At 42.5% G+C, this 22,004-nt stretch overlaps 1 protein-coding gene across 3 annotated transcripts; it reads right to left on the bottom strand.

The window, feature by feature from the left end:
* Positions 1-3,054: 3,054 nt before the first annotated feature.
* XPA (XPA, DNA damage recognition and repair factor) lies at positions 3,055-21,788 on the bottom strand. 3 transcript variants are annotated; one of them, XM_030566813.1, is made up of 7 exons: positions 21,766-21,788; positions 20,709-20,860; positions 12,350-12,460; positions 8,677-8,782; positions 7,160-7,325; positions 4,861-4,978; positions 3,055-3,318 (listed from the first exon to the last, which is right to left on the bottom strand). In XM_030566813.1, the coding sequence occupies exons 2-7, from the start codon at positions 20,848-20,850 to the stop codon at positions 3,170-3,172; spliced, it is 792 nt and encodes a 263-aa protein (XP_030422673.1). In that variant the 5' UTR covers positions 20,851-20,860; positions 21,766-21,788; the 3' UTR covers positions 3,055-3,169. The 3 variants fall into 3 exon arrangements, with proteins under 3 accessions (XP_030422673.1, XP_030422672.1, XP_030422674.1); XM_030566812.1 differs by lacking the exon at positions 21,766-21,788 and adding an exon at positions 21,591-21,737; XM_030566814.1 differs by lacking the exons at positions 20,709-20,860; positions 21,766-21,788 and adding an exon at positions 20,423-20,690.
* Between the last annotated feature and the right edge of the window lie 216 nt (positions 21,789-22,004).

A 22,004-nucleotide genomic window follows, 5' to 3' on the forward strand; every position in this document is an offset into this window, starting at 1 on the left:
CTTGAGGGAGAAGCACATGGTGATCTCAGTGTGGAAGCTGGCAACTCCAGACTGCTACCAGTTGGTCACGAATCAGTTTGGAGTCAGGAAGTCACCCGCTGGGGCTGCATTAAGGCAAGTGTGCAGGGCCATTAATTGCATCCTGCTGCGAAAGACCGTGACTCTCGGCAATGTGAGTGAAATTGTGGATGGATTTGCAAAAATGGATTTGTCTAACTGTGGAGCGGTGATAGATGGCACATGTATTCAAATTTTGACACTGGACTATCTACCGATGGAGTACATCAATCAGAAGAGGTACTTTTCCCTGGTTTTGCAGGTGTTTGTGGATCACCGTGGATATTTCACTGACATCAATGCAGGGTGGTCCAGAAAAGTGCATGACGCATGAATCTGTAGGAACACTGGCCTTTACAGAAAGCTGCAAGCAGGGACTTTCTTTCCAGACCAGAAGATCACCATAGGTAATGTTGAAATTCCCATAGTGATCCTGGGAGACCTGGTGTACCCCTTAATGCCATGGCTCATGAAGCTGGACACGGGAAACCAAGCTAGCAGTAAAGAGCAGTTCAACAATAGGCTGAGTAGGTGCAGGATGACCACGGAATGTGCATGTGGCAGATTAAAGGTGCGCTGGCGATGCCTTTATGGCAGATTAGGCCTCAATGAGGAAAATACTCCCATGGTCATAGCCACGTGTTGCACATTGCATAATATTTTAAGTGCAATCTCAACATAACCCTTAATTATGGAAGCACTGTTGTCCCTCATATACTTCAGGAAAACCTAATACATTATAAATTTTAGCATAATTCACCAGGGAGAAAATAATGGCTCCACTGCATTGTCACTGGCAAAACACCCATTGACTTCAGTGGAACAAAGAGTTCATCTGTCATCTTTAATTAAAGCTCTAACAAGCATTTATTCTTTGCTACTTTCAATTTAGTGTGAATTTCATTTTATTTTTTTCCTGCAGATTGTTTACTTTTCCACATCAGCTTACTTTAATGTTTCCCTGTCAAGTTTGTTCTCCAAAGAAATGAAACTGGTTTATTTAGAAAAAACAAAAACCCACCCACCAGCAATCTGAGTGAGAGAAGCAACCCAAATTACAAGAATTGCATCAAAGAACTATTTCCCTCTACTATATTTAGGGTTAGTTTTCAAGAAAGACTCCTGCAAACTTTTAATCGTTGAAGCCACCAAAAGGCTTTTCCAAAATCAGATAGGGCCAGTTTAAATAAGTAAATAAATAAAAAGCTTATGAGAAATATTTCAAGAAGAAAGTTCCACAGCAGCAATCTCAACATACCCCTGAGAGTTTCATCAATGTACAATTTAAAAAATAATTCAGAGACTCAGAGAAAGGGAAAAAGCCAGTTCCCTTTCCCACCAGGTACAGATAAAGCCAAATTTCAGAAGCATATTGATTACAAGTAGGACTGTATAGAGATGAAGCTTTCCCCCAAACAGACAAGACTAACTGTGATTGGTCCCGTGACCTCATCTTCATTGGCAAGGCATGGGGCATAAATAGGCTCAGGCTCAGAATAAGCCACACTGGTTTTGGGAAGTGGTTAGGAAAAAGAACTGCTAAGTTACAGAAACTTTTGAATGTAATAAATTTAATCAAAGTTTGATAGCAAAATGCGATTACCCTTTTGCCACTCTCCCACTTTCACCCCACTTGCCTTTTGTGATAAATGAAGTGTGTGGTGGGGTAGCTCCCTTTGATGGACACCCAGCTAGCAAGTTAGCTGTAAAATCCCCCCTTAGTAGCTGTTCTCTTCTTGCTTTACCTGTAAACGGTTAAAAAGTCCCCCAGGTTAAAAAAAAGAAAAAGTGGGTACTTGACCTAAAGAGCCAATGTAAAGGCTAGAACTTTTAAAATTGGGAAAGAAACTTTCCTTTTGTCTGTTGCCCTCTCTGGGCTGAAGAGACAGGCAGCAGGAATGCTGTGTGAAGTTTGAACCAGATATAAAAACCATCAGTTCATATCTAGAACTTCTTTTAACAACCCAACCATGTAAGTAAATTCGGAATGTTTAGGACGACATGATTAGGTTTATTTCTGTTTATTTTGCAAGGCTTGTGAACTCCTCTGTGCTAGCCCCAGATGCTTTTGTTTGCTTGTAACCTTTAAGCTGAACTCCCAAGAAACTATTTGGGGTGATTAATTTTTGGAATTGCTCTTTTAAAATCTAGCAAAAGCTGAAGTTCCAGATGTATTTTCTTCCTTTTTTAATAAAATTTACCTTTTGTAAGAACAGGATGGGATTTTTTTGTGTCCTAAGAAGTTTGTGCATCTTGTTTGATTACCTGGTAGCAACAGCTAACTTCCTTTGTTTTCTTTCTCAGCTCTTCCCCGGAGGGGGGGTGAAAGGGCTTGAGGGTACCTCACAAGGAGAAATTCCCAAGTGCACCTTCCTGGGTACAAGGGGGGTTTTGCGTTTGGGTGGTAGCAGTGTTTACCAAGCCAAGGTCAGAGAAACCTTGGGAGTTTAATACAAGCCTGGAGTGGCAAGTATTAATATTTAAAATCCTTGCGGGCCCCCATCTTCTGCACTCGAAGTGACAGAGTGGGGATTCAGCCTTGATACCTTTATTGTGATATTATACTGCCAAGATTTTCGCTAGAGAAAATTGTGAGCTGGGACTCATTTCTTCCAATTCCAACTCGTCGCTACACTACAGGGATGGGAACTTACTGTATGTCTACTCTGCAATTAAAAAGCTGCAGTTGGCCCCTGGCAGCTGACTTGAGCTTGCAGGGCTTGGGCTAAGGGACTATTGCAGTGTAAACATGCAGGCTTGGGCTACAGCCTGAGCCAAAACATCTACACCATAATTAAGCAGCCCCTTAGCACGAACCCTGCAAGCCTGAGTTAGCTGGCATGGGCCAGCCACAGGTTTTTAATTGCAGTGTAGACATACCCTTAAATTACAGCCCCAACAGCCAGCTGACCACTCATCAAAACCCCTTAATTTAAGCCATGGGTTTTGTCACAAATCACCCATTTTGTCTAAAAGAGCCCTTTGTGATTAAGAGTACTGTTTTCTCTGTGCGATCCTGCACAAAGATTTACTTTCAATCATTTTTATTTTACTTGATACAAAATATTAACATTACAAAAGGTGCATTTTATGTAAAATCAATCAAGGGCTATTACATTTTCTCATATGTTAATTCATGGCCACATATAGTACATGTCTTTTTGTACATATCTTCTTCAATGTTTTCTTCGGGTCCGTACTCATGCTGGTGGGAACCTGTTCCTCTTTTCCACAAACTGCTCCTAACAGCTCGACGGAGCTCTGATGAAAAATGTCAACAAAGTCTATGGTAAGTAAATGGTAGTTATTTAAAAAAAAAAAAGAGAGTCGGCACTAAGGACAAACACTGTTGTGAGGAGACCAAACAAAGGGGGGAGAAATAGCTCAGTGGTTTGAGCACTGGCCTGCTAAACCCAGAGTTGTGAGGGGGCTATTTAGGGAACTGAGGTAAAAATCTGACTGGCAATTGGTCCTGCTTTGAGCAAGGGGTTGGACTAGATGACCTCCTGAGGTCCCTTTCAACCCTGATATTCTATGATTTCACAACAGATTAAGGGACAAGAAACTCAGTATTTAGGGAGACTCACATTACTTGTGTATTCTGAGAGAATGTCTGTTGTTTCTGAAACATATCTAGAGCCAAATTCTGATTGCCTTATTCATGCAAGAATTGCCATTCAAGCCACACGAACTACTTGTATGAAGAGACTACAATAGCTCTGAAAGAGCATTTGGGTTATTCTTCCAAGTTTATTACTGAGGCTATGTGTGGTATTATTATTTTTTTTTGTAATAAAATAGGTGAGGCTATGTGAAACTAAACATAGGAGTCCTCAAAGCTGCCAGGCGCCCAGGTTTTAATTTTGACTTTTTTGATTTACAAAACCAAGATGTAATCTCATATGCCAGACTTTGTTGTGAGTATCTGAGGCCCCATTTCCTATCTATAATGTTCGTTCCTGAAATTACTTAATTTGGTAAATTGGAGTTAAAAGGAGTAATTTTGTAAAATTTCTCATCAGTCCTCGGTCATACCTCTTATTCACCTCAGAAGCTCTGCATAAAGCCTCAAAATTACAGATACTGTAAAGGAAACCCAAACATGCCAGTATAGGCTTTTTCTTACATCAATATAATACTGCTGTTAAGAAGCCTACATCACTATGGTCTCTTTAAAATATATTTTCAAACTGGATCTCTGTTATTAACATCTTTCCCCTCAATATTAAACTGCAAGGTATTCCACTTATTTACCTAGAAAGATAATGCAGGCGAGTAAAAACTGCAGAGCTGAATGTTCTAAATATAGGGAAGGAAAGGCATGTTGTACCTTACAGATTAAATTCAGCTTTCATACACAGTCAATTCCCACTGATATTGCTGCATGCATATAAGTAATGGCAAAACATAGGATCCTGGAGACAAAATACATGTTCTCATTCAAACAAAGTGAGGAAAAAGTTATTTGGATAGGCAGCTTTATGATATATTGCTGGGGTACATCAGGGAACATAAACAAGACAACAGTGGTACTGAATTATCGAAGTTGTGCCCATATTTTTAATGGTTATGAACATTTTCATCTGGCCATATTATTAAAGGGTCCGTTTCCCACTACATCACTAGATTTATAAATAAATATGAATACAGACACACACTACTCTAGCTGAAGCTGTACTAAAAAATTATTTACACTGACTCTCCATGTCCAGAAGCAAACATTTACTACCTGGTTTTATTTGATGGCCTATAAAAGATAAACCTTAAAAAAAAAAAATCTTCTTTTAAATTCTAACCATTTACCTTTAACTTTTTTATCAAACTTTTTCTGTTTCATCTTCTCTCTATTATCTTGGCGGGTTTCTCTTGCTTCTTGCAACGCTTCTTCACTACCCCAAACTTCAAGCGAACGTTTTATTACCTACGGGACAGACCACAAGTGTATTCCTTTTTACCCTGAAATGATAAAGATAAGCTGCTCTAGTTTAGAATAGAACTTTCCTTTACACAATTTTATTGTGTTGCCATATCCCACCAACAATCCCTCTTCCATCACCTGGCTAGCTCCCCCTTTGCCTGTGACCCTTGTGATAGTAGTGTGGAGTGTACCCCCCCTGAAAGAGCTGAATTAGACCAAGTAGTCCCAATCATCCAATTAAGCTGCAAACAAGGGAAACTTAGTCTATGTAGAGCAGGGGTGGGCAAATTACATCCCATGGGCTGAATTCAGCCCACCAGCCATTTTAAGCTGGCCCTTGAGTTCCCACTGGGGAGCAGCATCTGGTGCTTGCCCCGCTCCAGCCAGGGATCAGGATCGAGGGCCACTCCACGTGGCTCCTGGAAGCTGCGGCATGGCCCCCCTCCAGCTTCTACATACTCCAATGGCCTCCTCCGGTGCTCCAATGGGAGCTGCAGGGATGGTGCCTGTAGATAGGGCAGCACGCAGAGCCGCCTGGCTGCACCTCAGCATAGGAGCTGGAGAAGGGATGTGCCACTGCTTCCGGCAGCTGCTTGTGGTATGCGCCACCCCGAGCCTCTCCCCACGCCCCAACGCTGATCCCCCTCCTGCCCTCCGAACCCCTTGGTCCCAGCCCAGAGCACCCTCTTACACCCCAATCTCCTTATTCCCAGCCCCACCTCAGGGCCCATACCCCCAACCACAGCCCTCTCCCCTCCCCCTCCTCAGCCCTGAGCCCTCTCCTGCACCCTGAACTCCTCATTTCTGGCCCCACTGCTGAGCCCATATCCCCCAAGCGGAGCCCCCATCCCTTCCCACACCCCAACCCCAATTTTGTGAGCATTTATGGCCCGCCATACAATCTCTATTCCCAGATATGGCCCTCGGGCCAGAAGGTTTGCCCACCCCTGATGTAGAGGGTGCTAATTAGAAGGAAGCTCACCTATAAAGCCAGGAAACTGGCAACAGGGAGGAACCCTGCAGTCACTCTCCCTGGGGTAAGGGAGAAGGAAGGGGGAACAGGAATCTATGAGGAAGGGTTTATCGAGCAGGCCTGAGAGAGATGGGTCTGACTAGGAAGGCTGCGGAAAAAAAGAGTTTAAAGAAACATGGTAGGAAGTAGTTTAGGGAAGAGAGCAGTAGGATTGGTGACGACCCAGACCTTAACTGCTTGCTATAGGGCCCTGGAATGAAACTCAGAATAGAGGGTGGACCCAGGTTCTCGCATCATCCACTGCAGATTGGTACTGCTAAAAGCAGTGAAGGGGAACACTGCCTGAAACTCTGTGGGAGTGACATAGTCAGGGAAGCATGCATGAGGACTGCCTGATGCTGATTGTACAGACAGATTTTTGAAAGACTCCTGTGGAAGGGGAAAACACAGTGTGACCTGACTGGAGGGCTGAGTCATGAAGCAGCTGTACAGTGACTCCATGAGCGGGAGGAGAGCAACAACAGTGGAAGACTGGAAAGTGGGCACTAAACCTGGTGGAGCTAATCCCAGAATTGCCAGAAAGGGGTGCCAGCCAGCTGTGAGTAGAGCACCCTGTGACACTCCGACACATTAATAAAGTTTCCTTATAAAACAAAAGAGAGTTACTTTGTTTGAAATGGATATTCATGCATGGAAAACCAGTGTAAACTACTAATTAAGGGCCTAATCCAACTCTAATTGATTTCTCACGCATCCACATTTAAGAATATTAAGGCATGAATTATATTTCTAAGGGAATCAAAATATTGATCCAACATACTTCAAGACAGTTGTTTTCTTCTAAGATATACATGTCTTTAAGCAACTTGATATTTTTCAAATGGGTTGCAAATGTTTTTACTCAAGGAACAGATCCATACAGATTCTGTGTCAGTAAAGAAAAGGTTTTTTTTCCTCTGCAACCTACTAGTTCTGTCAGTTCTGTTATCACTAAACAACTTCCTTACTGAATAGGAGAAACTCAACCTTTCCCATTTATTTCAGGGACAACTGAAATTCTATCGTATGTACTGTACAACATATTTAGCTTTGTTAAATGGTAAAGATTCTGGGTTCAGTACCACAATGATTAAATTATGAATGGTAGTGGTAATGTCATGAAAATGCAAAAAGGACCATATATTTTGAAAAATTTACAAACATTTTCATACCTGTAATTTTAAGTAAAGCTTCATGTCACCCCACTGTGAATTATGAGGGTTTTTCTTCAAAATAAATTTGAGCACTGGTTCTCTCTTATCTAAGTCACAGTCTTTAAGAAGGTAGTCTTGCTTTGCCTCAGTCCTTGTTATAAGCTTATGCTTACCTTCAACATCTCTGAAACAGATTTTTTTTTAAAGAGACAGGTAAAAAGCATTATGTAACAGACTAATATTAAAATTCAGTTATGTACTGTACAATGCACCTTACACCCCTACTGTAATGTGGGCCTTGATCTTGCAAACTTAGGCATACAAGTAGTCCTCCTGAACGCCAATATCAACACACTAGTTTAGAAACCCCTCTGGTGTTTTGGTTTTTTCATTTTTGTTGGGGGGGGAGGGGGGCTGGATACGGAGGGAGGAGAATGGGCTCCTACCAGGATCACCTCAAAGCTTCTACCTGAGTTTGTCTCCTCCCACAGGTTTTTCCTACAAGAGGGGATAATTGTATAATATACTTTCAAATCTTCATTGTTTCAAATACAAATTATACAGCCAAAGCAGTTTTCAAATGCAAGACATTTGGCATGCACAAGGAATAATAAAATTAAGCAAAATTTAATTAAAAAGTGTTCATTTATTGGATAAGTAATGAGACAATCTGAACATTCTGGTTACACAAGGTACTAGTGAGCATCTGAAAAATTTATTTCACCTGTCTTGATCCAAAGTATCACCTGAATCTCTTTATCATATGCCCAAATGATTACAAAAATAAATCCTTATCAGGGAGATAATTTTAATATAATCCCCGATTTGCTACAAATATATAGATATATTGACATTTTAAAAATTGCTGTATGTCACTGGGAAAAAGAACAGTGGATTCAGTCAGGTGATATCTACAAGATTCAATAAATAAACACATCAAAAAGTATTTATTCAACATTCAGTTTTCAACATTTAAAAGACATACTTAGGGCTAACTCAGTTGACCATTCCCATCAGAGAGCTACTCCAACTTACAGAAGCTATAAAAAGTCTTGTTAAATTTGAATATTTAAATAGCTGAACACTTTTTCTACCACAGTGGTTTTTAAAAAATAGATTTTTGCATGGCTGATCTGTTATTTACTAATTTCACTCCTTTGAACATATGTAATAATCTTGATGGGATAATAATCTTTACTACCATATTTAAACAAAGCAATATGAATGCTATAAAGTAAAGAGACTATACAGTTCTAACATACTAGGTATTTTTTTCACATCATGCACTAAGAGGCATGTGTGAAAGCTGTGGTTCTTTTGCACTTCCACTGTGAAAAACACAAACATATTCAATTCTATTCATATACATTTTCCAACTGACAATATTTTATCAATAACATTCCTCTGACAGCTCTTTATGTAAGTGAGTTTTTACAACAGAACTGTATAAATCATTAAAATCAAACTTTGATTCTAGTAAAATAATAGTTAATTTAATAATTTACCAAACAGTTTTTGCCCATTATTTACAATACCTGCAATTATCGCATGTTGCCCAATCAAAGTGCTGCATGAGATATGAGTCCATGAATTGTTTGCCACATTCCTCACAAATAAGGTAATCAAATTCTAGTACAGGTCCTAATAGAAGGGAACAAATAATTTTAATTAGGTAAAGTATTTGGGGTTGATCTTCCTAGAGTTTAACATTAAGTTACAATGTGGTTTTTATATTGCTGCACTATTCATGTTTTCCCTTCTGAAGAGTTTTCTAAAATTCTGTAGTACAAACTAAGGCCATGATCTTGCAATTGGATCCTTGCAGATGGACCTCTGTCTGTCTGGAGTCTCACTGAAGCCATTTTATCGTTCAAGATAACAAGTAACAGATCCCAAGAATAAAAGTACTAAAAAGGAGTTCTCCGATTTCAACATTCCAAGTGTGTGCATGTGTGCATGGCACACTCACAGCTTGCAAGAAGGGGTTCTGGTTTAGATGGTTACAGATAGGGCAGATATGGGAAGTGTTCCCTTAACATGGCACTAGGTTAGAGTGGAAGAACATAAAGTTAACCATACGTTCAATACATTTCTATTTGCTTCAGACCAAATGAGGAGCTTTACATTTTAGATTATTTTTTTTTTAAACCCTAGAACTGTTGACATTCAAGTATCAGACAATTCTAATTATAGATTCAGGTGTATAGCAGACCTAATCTAGCAAAAAGTAAATGTTATCCCAATTTGCATTTCATACTGGAAAGTGTAGGTGCTCAGCATGTCTCAAAATCAAATTCTAGCAGTAGGCTGTATAATTATTAGACCACACTCCCACTAATTAGTAACAGTATAAAGCTATTTTTATTAGGACAATAATACAATGAAGTTACCAGTGGTTGAACAGCAATGGCAGAACTGTAGATGCCCTTATTCCACCTACTGACATTTTAAATATTGGAGCATCTGGGGCAGCATGACTGACAGCTGAGATTCAGTGGCAAAGCCCTGTGGGTGATTACTTGCCCTGCAGCTGATTCACAATGGAATGAAGCAAGAAGAGATAACAAAGAAGGAAGTTGGTTTTGGTGGAGGTTTTTATTCATTAATTTAGAGGTGGGAAGGGAGAAAATGCAGGTAGGGCTAAAGGACATGCATCTAGAAAAGTATGGAGAAATGATGCAATCTGGAAGCATTTTAACAGCCAAGAAAATAGCACCCACCCCACCCTTCTTCACTTTTGTCATTTAGTTTCATTCCCTGCCGCGTTAGCCTACCTTCTATCAGTTGACTTGGCCCTTCCCTATTGCTCCTGCCACTTCCTGATGCCTGAGTCCATCATTCTTGAGACAGCACCCTTTCTGTGACTGATAAGAAGTGCTGTTAACTGTGTAATGGGACACAATGCTGACTTCACTCCTAAGCAAGTACCAACTGCTAGAATGGTACTACTAGACACCATGGATCAGATACTCAGCTGTAATAAATTGGTACAACCCCATTGTTGACTAATATATGCTGGTTAGTATATAAATATCACTGACATTATGTATTATCTGCACCATATATATATTAGTATGCAAGAAGCACCAATAACGTTAAGCACAAATATTATAACAGTGATATTCCCTAAACTGGTCTATACCATAATCCTGTTCACTTACGTAAGTATCCCATAACACGTTGCATTGCCTTGGCTTGAGTAGATACGAAAATTGTTAGTATCTGGACATACAATTATTTCCTCATAGCAGCAGGAAAGGAGTTACCCACACAAATAAGGGTCTTTATGCCCGTTAGCACCTGGAATGCATATGGTCAGAAGAAAAGATAAAAAGCTACACCATGGTACCAGAAACAAACAAGGTAGAAAGCTAATTAATTAAATCCAGTTTCAAATAATGTACATGGTACCTTTTGTGATGTGTCATTCCATATTCTTTATGAAAATATGCTTATGATGTGACTAGGGTAACAGATATACTTTATGCAAGATGGCTCATGTGAGACATAATTGGAAAGGTTATGATTTACTGAATGTGATTATCCTATTTGTATGCATGTATAATTTCTGTATCTGAAGTTAGGAATATTGACTATGTATCTGTATTTCAACTATGCTACTTTGGGTGATGCCCACTGCCAACACTTCAGGTACAACAATGGAAAAGTTAGATAGGGCGGATGCCCCATCAGCAGGACAATGGACCTTAAAAGAGCTTAGTGAATGTGTGGATCAGCCTGTGAAGAATGGCTATAAAGGCCCCATAGAGTCAGGTGGTCTTGTCACCTGATGCTAAAACATTACCTAGGACTCCTTGTAACTTTCCACTGTAAGGGAAGGGGGGGTCAAACTAGGAAACAAAGGACATCAGACTTAAGGGTGAGGAGTGAGGTAATCCAGGTAGTCAGTTCTCCCTGCTACCCAACCTGAGATGACTGCTGGAAACAAGTAAAACTGAACTGGGGGAAAGAACTGAGTCCAGGCTGGAAGAGTGTCTGGCCTGTGAAGAATATTATTAGAACCACATTTAGGGTGAGAACTTATATGTAATCAGTTTCTTTAGTGTATTAAGCTTAGTTTGCATGTTCTGTTTTATTTTCTTAGTAATCTGCCTTGTTCTGTCTGCTACTACCTTAACTATTTAAAATATACCTGTTAGAGTTAATACATTTATTTCTGGTTTATAATATAACCCAGTTTATGTGACTTCTAACAGAGTGCATACCCTCTTCCACATTCAGGGAAGAGGCGAACATATGTCTGGGTCTGTACTCCAAGGGAGGTGGACATCTGAGTGCTGGCGCAAGTCCCTTAAACTGAGTCTTCCCAGAGCTGATCTGGAGCTGGGTGTGGCCCTGCCTGTGGGTGTATTAGAGGAGATTTTAAGAGCCTGCCTCAGCAAGACAGGGTAAAGGGGGCCCATACTGGCAGAACAGGTAGACTCAGTGGTATCTCAGCACATCAGGTGACTTCCTAAGGGGTCCAATCTGTCACACCTTTTACTGATCAACAATTTAGTGTATAAAAGGATTGCTTTAGAGGGGTAACTTTGGGGAGCACATCATAACATTGCTGCACAAGTCTGCTCTTTGAAGACTGGCATCATATAGAACCTTTTTCCTGTACCGTATTAATGAAGCTTGTCTGACGGTTATTTGGTCTCAAGTATATTTCTTAACAAAATAACAAACCAAAGAGTGGTCAAGCAATTGACTGTACAGTTTATCAAGGCCACTGAAATCAATGGAGATGTTGATTTGCACCAGCTAAGGATCTGATCCAGTGTGTTCAAATCTTTCATACAGCAGGGGACTGTGGCATCAGTATTGTTACTAGAGAATGAGGAATCAGAATATACTAGGTAAAAATTGTAAGCACCCAGAAGAGTGCAGACTGTGCCTATTCTGTTATTTAGGATCCTCACTTTCCCCCATCAGACATTTATTTATCTTAATTTAAGCGTCTGTCTGGTTATTGAAAAATACATGACCATTTTCACTACCGACAAATAGCTTTCCATACATAAGGATCTATACATTTTGCACACAAATGTATTTTAGGTTTCTCTGAAGCCATTACTGACTTTTCATAATTCCTGTTCAGCTGGCGTGACACAAAATGGAACAGCTTATTCATTTTAGTAGTGTGTTCAGATTAACTATGAATGAGCAATATAGCCATTTTCTGCAAAATCAATCATGTTTTACCTGGCTGATGGACAATTTTCTCAACCTTGTGTTCCTCCTTTTCCTCCTCTTCCAAAAAGAACCCTCCCCCTGTGTCAATTATCTTTGGAGGTGCTTTAACTTTAGCACTTCCTGAAAAGACAAACAAGAGAAGTCAACATATTTAAAGGCTACAAGAATTGCATGCATCAACGTAAATGCAAAATTATTTGCAAAACTAATTTACAAAATGTGACCTTCACATCCAACATTCATGAGCTAGCATGGAGATCTTTCTGCTTTCAAAATACACTCCCAATACTACTCATAGATCTAAGAGACCAGGACATGTAGGTTACGTGGAGAATCATTCAACTCCATGGGCTGGTTTCTAACAATTGAAGGTAATTCATTTGTCCCACAAAGGAAAATACACGTACATAGGTTGCACTGTATTTGTTACTGCAGAGCAAGGAAAGCAACAAAAGAACCAAACTTGGTGGAAGACTGTTCTTGAAAGCTATACCTAAGGCTAAGATTATGGCATGGAGGTCACAAATTCCGTGACTTCCAGAGACCTGTGACATTTTCCACATCAGCCCTCCCCCACAGCTCCCAGCCACCGGCGTTGGTGGTGGGACCCCGGAGCTCCAAGCCACCGAACCTGCAGCTCTGAGCCACCACAGGTGGCAGGGGTTCCTTGCAGCTGAGCCACCATGGACAGCAGTTGCTGGCAGGGTGGATTTGATTTAAATCAAATTGATTTAAATCACAATTTAAATCACTAGTCAGGAAGAATCAATTTAATCATGGATTTCTACGTAAAAGTGCATTCCTGTTGGTTGTTATAACCTTTATATTCCTCGTAACTCAGCGATAGATGTAGGTTTCATTTTTAGAAGGTACACACTATAAATTTTTTAAATGATTTATTCTGAAAACCTTTCAGATTAGTTTTACAGCTATATCAGAAAATGAATGACTGTTTGGTTATTTCATTTACCAAAGGTAATTGAAGCAGATATTTATGAAGTCATTGGGAGGTGAACTATCTCCAATTCAACAGGTTAATCATTAATATTTGGAGGATTTTCTTGCCATGCTGTATTAGGAGATCACCACCAGACAGACATTTAAACTGTTTTATTTAACTAAAACAACAATGATATATATTCTGGATTTTTTTCTTCAACAGCAAACATAAAATATTTTAACAAAACAAGCATATGAATTTTTGAATTTAGTTAAACATTCAAGTTTTTTAAAATCAGGATTGCTTTTGTAAAAATTGTTTTTAACTAAAATAGTTCAATGAAATATTTAAAAAAAAATTAAACTGACTGTCAGCTAGGTCAACATGAGAAACTTAAAATATTGGCTTCTGCAGCTAACTCAGTCAACTTCATCTTCATTCTCCTGTTTGTTCATAATATGAAAAAGAAAAACAAGCCTTCCTGCTTTTTCAGGTCCCAAATGATTTCTCAATTTGGAATAAATTAGTCCAAAGGAAGAAAATATTCTTTTTCTACACCGGCAGAAGAAGCTACTGCTGTTAAAAGTGAGATTATCACTTCAACAGTCTCTGAATCCAAGTTCATAAGTGAATTCTGCCAGTTCACTGGTGTGACTTTCTTTAAAACATCATCAGCAAAGATACATTTCTTGAATGGTTCACCCTTAGCTCTGAAGTTTATTATCGTTGGCATCATGGAGGGATGATTGCTAGATATCTATGTCATAGACAACTCCTCTTCTTCAGCAGTTAAGGTTTGACCCTGGTACCGAGTATTGTGAATATCTGCAAGAAAATAAGCTGAAGATAATGCTCGTCCCATTCGTTTTTTTAATGCTTGTAATTTAACTCTGTCATTGCATATTTCTCTTGTTAAGATCTCACTCTGTTCCTTCCAAAATTCATCAGCGTCAACAATAAAAAAGCTATTTCCCTGCATTTTGTTCAAGCTACAGAAATAGGCTTCAGGGTACTCAGGATGTGTTTAACATTTCTCTTAAGCCCAATGTTGAGAACTTTGGCTGTGACAGTGCCATCTATTTTTTCACAATTTTGTTCACAAACTATCAGATTAGGCCAGTTCTTGATATACACTCCGCTACTGAATTCCATCGCATGTCTTGTGAGAGAATTAGCTTGGTTCCTCCCACTTTTTTCAGAGCAGCTGCTGCAAAGTGGATGTTACAAAAGTATTTTGCAATTTCAATAACATTAGCCTTTATTTCTGGGACACTGAAGTCTTTGGCTAAGAGGTGCATCAAATGAGCATTGCAACCGTATGTTATTAGCTTCAGACTCTTCGAAATCTTTTTCTCATCTTGGATAAATTTGCAGCATTGTCTGTGACCAAGCTGCGTACTAGACATTTGAATTTTTTTCACAGCTTGTTATAGCTGTTACTGCTACTTCTTGTAAGTATTCTGCTGTATCAATTGTTTCTGTAAGGCACATTCCCTTCTTCTGTTATCACACAAGCACATACAACAGGATCATTGTGGACACTGCTCCAACTGTCAAGACTCAGTTAACAATTTCACCCTCTAGACCTTTTGCACACTGCTCAATTTCTCTTTCATACACTTTATCCAGCAATTTTGCTGCGACATCTGCTCTATTGGGTGGACTGTATCCTGGTCTTAATGACTGAACCATGCTAATGAAGTGAGGGTTCTCAATCATACGGAAAGGAAAGTTTGTTGCATAAACAAACCAGGTAATTTTTTCATCAATTACCTCTTTCTGTAATCTGCTGGTTCTTATAAAAAACTTATCTATGGTTGTTTCTGGGTGATGGAGATTTTTTTTTCTTTTTGCTACAGGTGATATACTGTGGCTATGTGACATACATAATGTGACTGAAGGTACGTCTACACTACAGGATTATTCCAATTTTACATAAACCGGTTTTGTAACACAGATTGTATAAAGTTGAGTGCACGTGGCCACACAAAGCACAATAATTCGGTGGTGTGCGTCCATGTACCGAGGCAAGCGTCGATTTCTGGAGCGTTGCACTGTGAGTAGCTATCCCATAGTTCCCACAGTCTCCCCCGCCCATTGGAATTCTGGGTTGGGATCCCAATGCATGATGGTGCAAAAACAGTGTCGTGGGTGATTCTGGGTAAATGTTGTCACTCATTTCTTCCTCCGTGAAAGCAACGGCAGACAATCATTTCATATCCTTTTTCCCTGGATTGTCCTGGCAGACGCCATAGCATGGCAACCATGAAGCCCGTTTTGCCTTTTGTCACTGTCACCGTATGTGCACTGGATGCGGCTGAGAGAGGCGCTACTGCAGCGCTATACAGCAGCATTCATTTGCCTTTGCAAGGTAGCAGAGACAGTTACCAGTCGTTCTGTACTGTCTGCTGTGCCATTGTAAAATGGCAATGAGATGATGGTTATCAGTCATTCTGTACCGTCTGCTGCTGTCATGAGTGCTCCTGGCTGACCTTTGATGAGGTCGGCCGGGGGTGCAAAGACAAAAATGGGAATGACCCCCAGGGTCATTCCCTCCTTTATATTGTATCTAAAAATAGAGTCAGTCCTGCCTAGAATATGGGGCAAGTGTACTAGAGAACCAGTGTACCAGAGAGCACAGCCACTCTGTGTCAGATCCTGCAGAAATGATGAGCTACATGCCATTCTAGGAGGTGCCCCTGCAACACCCCCACCCGTTGCTTCCCTCCTCCCCCAACCCTCCTGGGCTACCATTGCAGGGTCCCCCCATTTGTGTGATGAAGTAATAAAGAATGCAGGAATAAGAAACACTGACTTTTTAGTGAGATAAAATGAGGGGGAGGCAGCCTCCAGCTGCTATGATAGTCCAGGCAGGACATTAAACGGTGGAGGGAGAGGAGCCCAGCATCCCACTGCTATGATAGTCCAGGCAGTACAGAATCTTTTCTTTAGACATGAAAGGGGGGGGCGGCTGATGGAGCTCAGCCCCCGGTTGCTATGATGAAGACGGTTACCATGATGAAGACGGTTACCAGCCGTTCTGTACCATCTGCCGGGAAAAACTAGGAGTCATTCCTATTTTTACCCAGGTGCCCCCAGCCGACCTCACCTGAGGCCAGCCAGGAGCACTCACAGGATGATGACAGGATGGCTACCAGTCCTTCTGCACTGTACCATCTGCCACCGGGGAGGGGAGGGAGAGGATGCTGCTGTTCAATGCTGCAGCACCCCATCTACCAGCAGCATGCAGTAGACATAGGGTGACATTGAAAAAAGTCAAGAAAGGATTTTTTTCCCTTTTCTTTCACGGGGGTGGAGGGGTGGTAAATTGACAAGATATACCCTGAACAACCTCGGACAATGTCTTTGACCCTACAGGCACTGGGAGCTCAGGCAAGAATGCAAATACCTTTCGGAGACTGCGAGGACTGTGGGATAGCTGGAGTCCTCAGTCCCCCCTCCCTTCCTCCATAAGCGTCATTTGATTCTTTGGCTTTCCGTTACGCTTGTTACACAGCACTGTGCTGTGGACTCTGTCTATCATAGCCTGGAGATTTTTTTCAAATGCTTTGGCATTTCATCTTCTGTAATGGAGCTCTGATAGAACAGATTTGTCTCCCCAAAAAGCGATCAGATCCAGTATCTCCCGTACGGTCCATGCTGGAGCTCTTTTTGGATTTGGGACTGCATCACCACCCGTGCTGATCAGAGCTCCATGCTGGGCAAACAGGAAATGCAATTCAAAAGTTCGCGGGGCTTTTCCTGTCTACTTGGCCAGTGCATCCGAGTTCAGATTGCTTTCCAGAGCGGTCACAGTGGTGCACTGTGGGATACCGCCCAGAGGCCAATACCATCGATTTGCGGCCACACTAACCCTAATCTGACATGGCAATACCGATTTCAGCGCTATTCCTCTCGTCGGGGAGGAGTACAGAAACGGGTTTTAAGAGCCCTTTATATCAATATAAAGGGCCTCGTTGTGTGGATGGGTGCAGGGTTAAATCGATTTAACATTACTAAAATCGGTTTAAACGCATAGTGTAGACCAGGCCTGAAACACTATCATTGGCAGATAACTCAAACTGTAGAAAATGATGGTGATCTTGAAGGTAGATAGTCTTCAGAATCCTGTAGGCTGAGGATGGATTCTCCTAAACAAAATAAGTCAATGCAGTTATTTAATTATTACCACCACACTGCTCATTTAGTATTACTCGTTGCATTCACTGAAACTCAGCACTACTTTAAAGGTGACATTGTAAAAGGAAGATCTGCCTATTTAGGCTACTTATTTTTTATCACAACTACATCTGAAATGATAGTACCACAGAGTAACAACTATATTTTTGCTCAAACATGAGAATTCAAGAATAGTCCAGAAGGAAGACAGGCAGTCCTTAAGAAAGAAATATGAAATTAAAAAAAAAGTTTACCAACCTGAAGATCCTGCATGTTCTGACATGTTCCTTTCATCATCTTTAACGCAGCTTCCTTCTGAGAAGGAAAACTTCTCATGATGGTATTTCATTCAGGAAACCAGGCCTTGTATTTCTTTGTTGCACTGTTTGCATTTTGCATGCATGCCTCTCTTACCCACCAGAGGAACTTCATTAAAACATTCCCAAACTGGGTCTCTTTTACGGCCTGTTGCCATTATAGGTTTTCCCTTCTAGTAAGAGAATGGTATGGTAGATCTCAAATCAATGAAGGCTGCACTCAGAAAGACCTCAAGACTTCTGGAATATGCTGCTCAAATGGTTTCACTTTTGTTTCTACTGCCTGTCCCTCCTTTCTCACATTTATCTCCAGACTTCTTCTCCTTGTCCAGATCTATTCCGCCCCCAGCAATCTTCTATTCATTGAACTTTTTGAAACTTTGCACTTTTAGAGAGAGGTAAGGGATTGACTCTGTGTACACAAATTTGCAGAGGGACAACAGAGTTGCAGTCTGTTATTTCTCACCTCTATATATTATTTATTTTAAAACGTTTTTGCTGTTAACAAGCATGTTGTCTCTGGAGACACAAATCCACAGTTCAAGAACTGCAAAACTAAGCATCTCTGATGGTATCTTTTAGACCAGTGGTCCCCAACCTTTTTCGTCTGGCGGGCGCCAGACAACAAGCCACCGCAGACCGTGGCTGGCAGACAAGCATCCACCGAAATGCTGCATGAGAATGTCAATAGGTGTCGCTGCCGAAATGCCACCGACAAGCATCATCATCCAGAGGCATCACCGCCAAAATGCTCACGATTTTCGGCGGCATTTTGGCAGCAATGCCTCTGGATGACGCAGCTTGTCGGCGGCATTTCGGCAGATGCTCATCTGCTGGCCAGTACGCGAGCGCACAGATGCCCCGGCGGGCACCAAGGCGCCTGCAGGCACTGCGTTAGAGACCACTGTTTTAGACTGAGCACTGAGTACCATTGGGTAGATAGAAAGATTAACCTAAATAATCTATACAGAAACCCCTGGAACCCCATAAGGTTGGGTCCTTAATCCATGAACTATCGGAACTCATTTAAAAAACTTTTCTTAAACATTACATGACTATATGTATCCCTATTCCATGATGAGATATCTTTGAGCTATAATGATCTTAATGAAAACAATCTTTAGATAGGCTTTTTCCTCAAAAAATATTTTATCAAAAAAATCTGATTTTTTTCATTTTTTATTTTTTTAAATCATTGATTTTTAGCCACTCTAGTTGCTGGACCTCCTTCTTCCCTCCAGCAGCTGGGCTAGGGCTCTTATACCCCATCAGCCCCACTTTGTCACAGTTATTTTTAGTAAAAGTCAGGGACAGGTCAAGGGCTTCTGTGAATTTCTGTTTATTGCCGTGACCAGTCACTGACTTTTACTAAAAGTAACCATGACAAAATCTTAACCTCAGCTATACCTAATGCCTGTGATCATAGAATCATAGAATATCAGGGTTGGGAGGGACCTCAGGAGGTCATCTAGTCCAACCCCCTGTTCAAAGCAGAACCAATTCCCAACTAAATGCATGGGTCCAGAGATTATAAGGTGCATGCTTTTACCCAAATTAAATGAAACAAACAGAGAGATGTGTTAAAAGCAGGAATCTAATAAAGCACTTTTCTATATTTGGGAGCCAAAGTGCAAAAGCTTTAGTACAAGGTGAAGCTGAAAAGCCTTTCGAAAGAAGTAAATTCTACAGCAAAATAAATGCATGTTGAACTATGTGATCATATAAGAAGATTTAACCTTTGCCAGATGGACTTTTCCTATTTGTCAACTATATAACAGAAAACCCATTAAGTTCATAAAGCGCAAGTTGCCACAACAAATGAATGTTTAGGCTTTTTAAAAAAAAAAAATCAACAAAAAATCCAACAAACTGGACACCTTCGCTCTCCAAAACATTTTAAGTTAGTGCAAATTATACCTGTAAATTCTTGTTGTATTCTGTGATCCAAATGAAAAGATAATGCTACTTTTAAAAATATATTTTAAATAACATGGTAAACTCATATTTCTGAAGTATTTTCACAAATGAGAAAAAACAGATTAAGAAAGGTTCATAGAATGAGTATGAATAATCAGTTTTATCCAGGCTTGGCCATAACAAGACAATCATTTTTATTCATTTTTCTTAGTTTTAATCAATTATATTCTCAGTTGTAAGCATTACTTTTTTAGAAGCCTAAACGCTCGTTTGCCCTGCCAACTTTGGCCTTTTCCATTTGTCAACCATTTATATTTCCCATCCCACGATTTGTTGCTTCTTAGAATATAAGCCAATATTACTCAGTACTATTAACATCTATATCAATTGGCTTTAACTTGCAGATTGTTTTAACGTAAGAACGTAAGAATGGCCATACTGGGTGAGACCAAAGGTCTATCTAGCCCAGTATCCTGTCTACCGACAATGGCCAGTACCAGGTGCCCCAGAGGGAATGAACAGGAGGGATAGCTCAGTGGTTTGAGCATTGACCTGCTAAACCCTGGGTTATGAGTTCAATCCTTGAGGGGGCCATTTAGGGTTCTGGGACAAAAATCTGTCTGGGGATTGGTCCTGATTTGAGCATGGAGTTGGACTAAATAGTCCCTTTCAATTCTCTGAATCACCAGGTGATTCATCAAGCTTTGTTTAAGTACACAATGCACTAACTTGTTATTCTGGGCAGGCCCAAGAGCTTCCAGCATGCCATGCACCATTCAGGTTAGAGTGGAGACTACCCAGATGGAGCAAGGCATGCTGGGACCCAGCTGGTGCCTTTGCAGTGGCTACAAGTAACCAGTTTCATTTCACACAGTAAGAGGAGCAGCTCTTGGTGACTGTGGAGCACTCCAGGTGATGTTGCCTGCTGTGGGCCAACACCACAAGCCCCAGGCAATCTAGCCCTCAGTTCACACAACCTGGAAACAGACAAGAGAAGGTCAGGGGTCAGACAAACCTTCGTTGGGGGCAGCAGGGTAGGGCCGGGCAGCCAACCGGGCCTGTCGCAGCATCAGCGCCCGCTGGCGATTCCGCTCTATCTTTGCCCGCATGGCTGCAGAGAGCAGGGGCGTCTCCTCTGCGGGCTCTGTGCCCTCCATGGCCAGTGACCTACAGTCAGGAAAATGGAGATGTCAGCACCTGCCACCAACCCCCCTAGAGAGCCCTGGCCCTCCCCGGGGGGCCTCCTCACACAATGGCCCCATGACCCAGCTCCTTCAGCCTCATCATGCCAGCATCCCCCTCCCCATCCCATCCCGACCCAACAGCCCCTCCCCATCGCTCCCGTCCCAGCATCCCCCTCCCCATCCCATCCCGACCCAACAGCCCCTCCCCATCGCTCCCGTCCCAGCATCCCCCTCCCCATCCCATCCCGACCCAGCATCCCCCTCCCCATCCCATCCCGACCCAGCATCCCCCTCCCCATCCCATCCCGACCCAACAGCCCCTCCCCATCGCTCCCGTCCCAGCATCCCCCTCCCCATCCCATCCCGACCCAGCATCCCCCTCCCCATCCCATCCCGACCCAGCATCCCCCTCCCCATCCCATCCCGACCCAACAGCCCCTCCCCATCGCTCCCGTCCCAGCATCCCCCTCCCCATCCCATCCCGACCCAGCATCCCCCTCCCCACTGCTTCTGCCTCAGCATCCCCCTCCCCATCGCTCCCGTCCCCATAGCCGCCCCTCCTCACTGCTCCTGCCTCAGCATCCCCCTCCCCATCCCATCCTGACCCAGCAGTCGCCCCCTCCCCATCGCGTCCGACCCAGCAGCAGCAGCAGCTAGGCCCCGCCCCGCCAGAGACCCCGTCCCGCGATACTCGACCAGCTCGCGCACATCACCTGGCGGGGGGGGGGGGACGGAACGCGCCCCCCGGGCTTAGGCCGCGGCCACCAACAGCACCTTCCCCAACACGACGTGCCGCTGCTGCGCATGCGCCGAAGAGAAGGGGCCGGGCAACGCCCGGACAGCCGAGAGGCGCGCGGCGTCAGGCGGAACGGGAGGGGCCTCGCTCACCTCCGGCCTGCGGGTCCCTGCGTCTCCCGCCTCCCGCTCCGTCCGGGGAGCCGTCCTTCGCCCCCACCGCACTGGGACCCTCCCCAGCTGCCCCGCCCCCTCCTCGGCCCCTCCCCCCACCACACAGAGAGACCTCGGCCCCTCCCCCCACCACACAGAGAGACCCCGCCCCCCTCCTCGGCCCCCTCCCCCACCACACAGAGAGACCCCGCCCCCTTCCTTCGCCCCCTCCCCCCACC

The sequence above is a fragment of the Gopherus evgoodei genome, chromosome 6 (genome assembly GCF_007399415.2).
Source record: "Gopherus evgoodei ecotype Sinaloan lineage chromosome 6, rGopEvg1_v1.p, whole genome shotgun sequence".
In the NCBI taxonomy this organism is placed as follows: domain Eukaryota; kingdom Metazoa; phylum Chordata; order Testudines; family Testudinidae; genus Gopherus; species Gopherus evgoodei.

What these genes read in the sequence shown, in the direction of transcription:
- XPA (XM_030566813.1), bottom strand. Translation starts at nt 20,850, where the DNA reads ATGGAGGGCACAGAGCCCGCAGAGGAGACGCCCCTGCTCTCTGCAGCC. An exon ending in GAAAATTGTCCATCAGCCAG is followed by an intron (nt 8,783 to 12,349) that starts GTAAAACATGAT and finishes CCCTTCTATTAG; the next exon opens with GACCTGTACTAGAATTTGAT. An exon ending in GTTTGATAAAAAAGTTAAAG is followed by an intron (nt 3,319 to 4,860) that starts GTAAATGGTTAG and finishes ATTTTTCATCAG; the next exon opens with AGCTCCGTCGAGCTGTTAGG.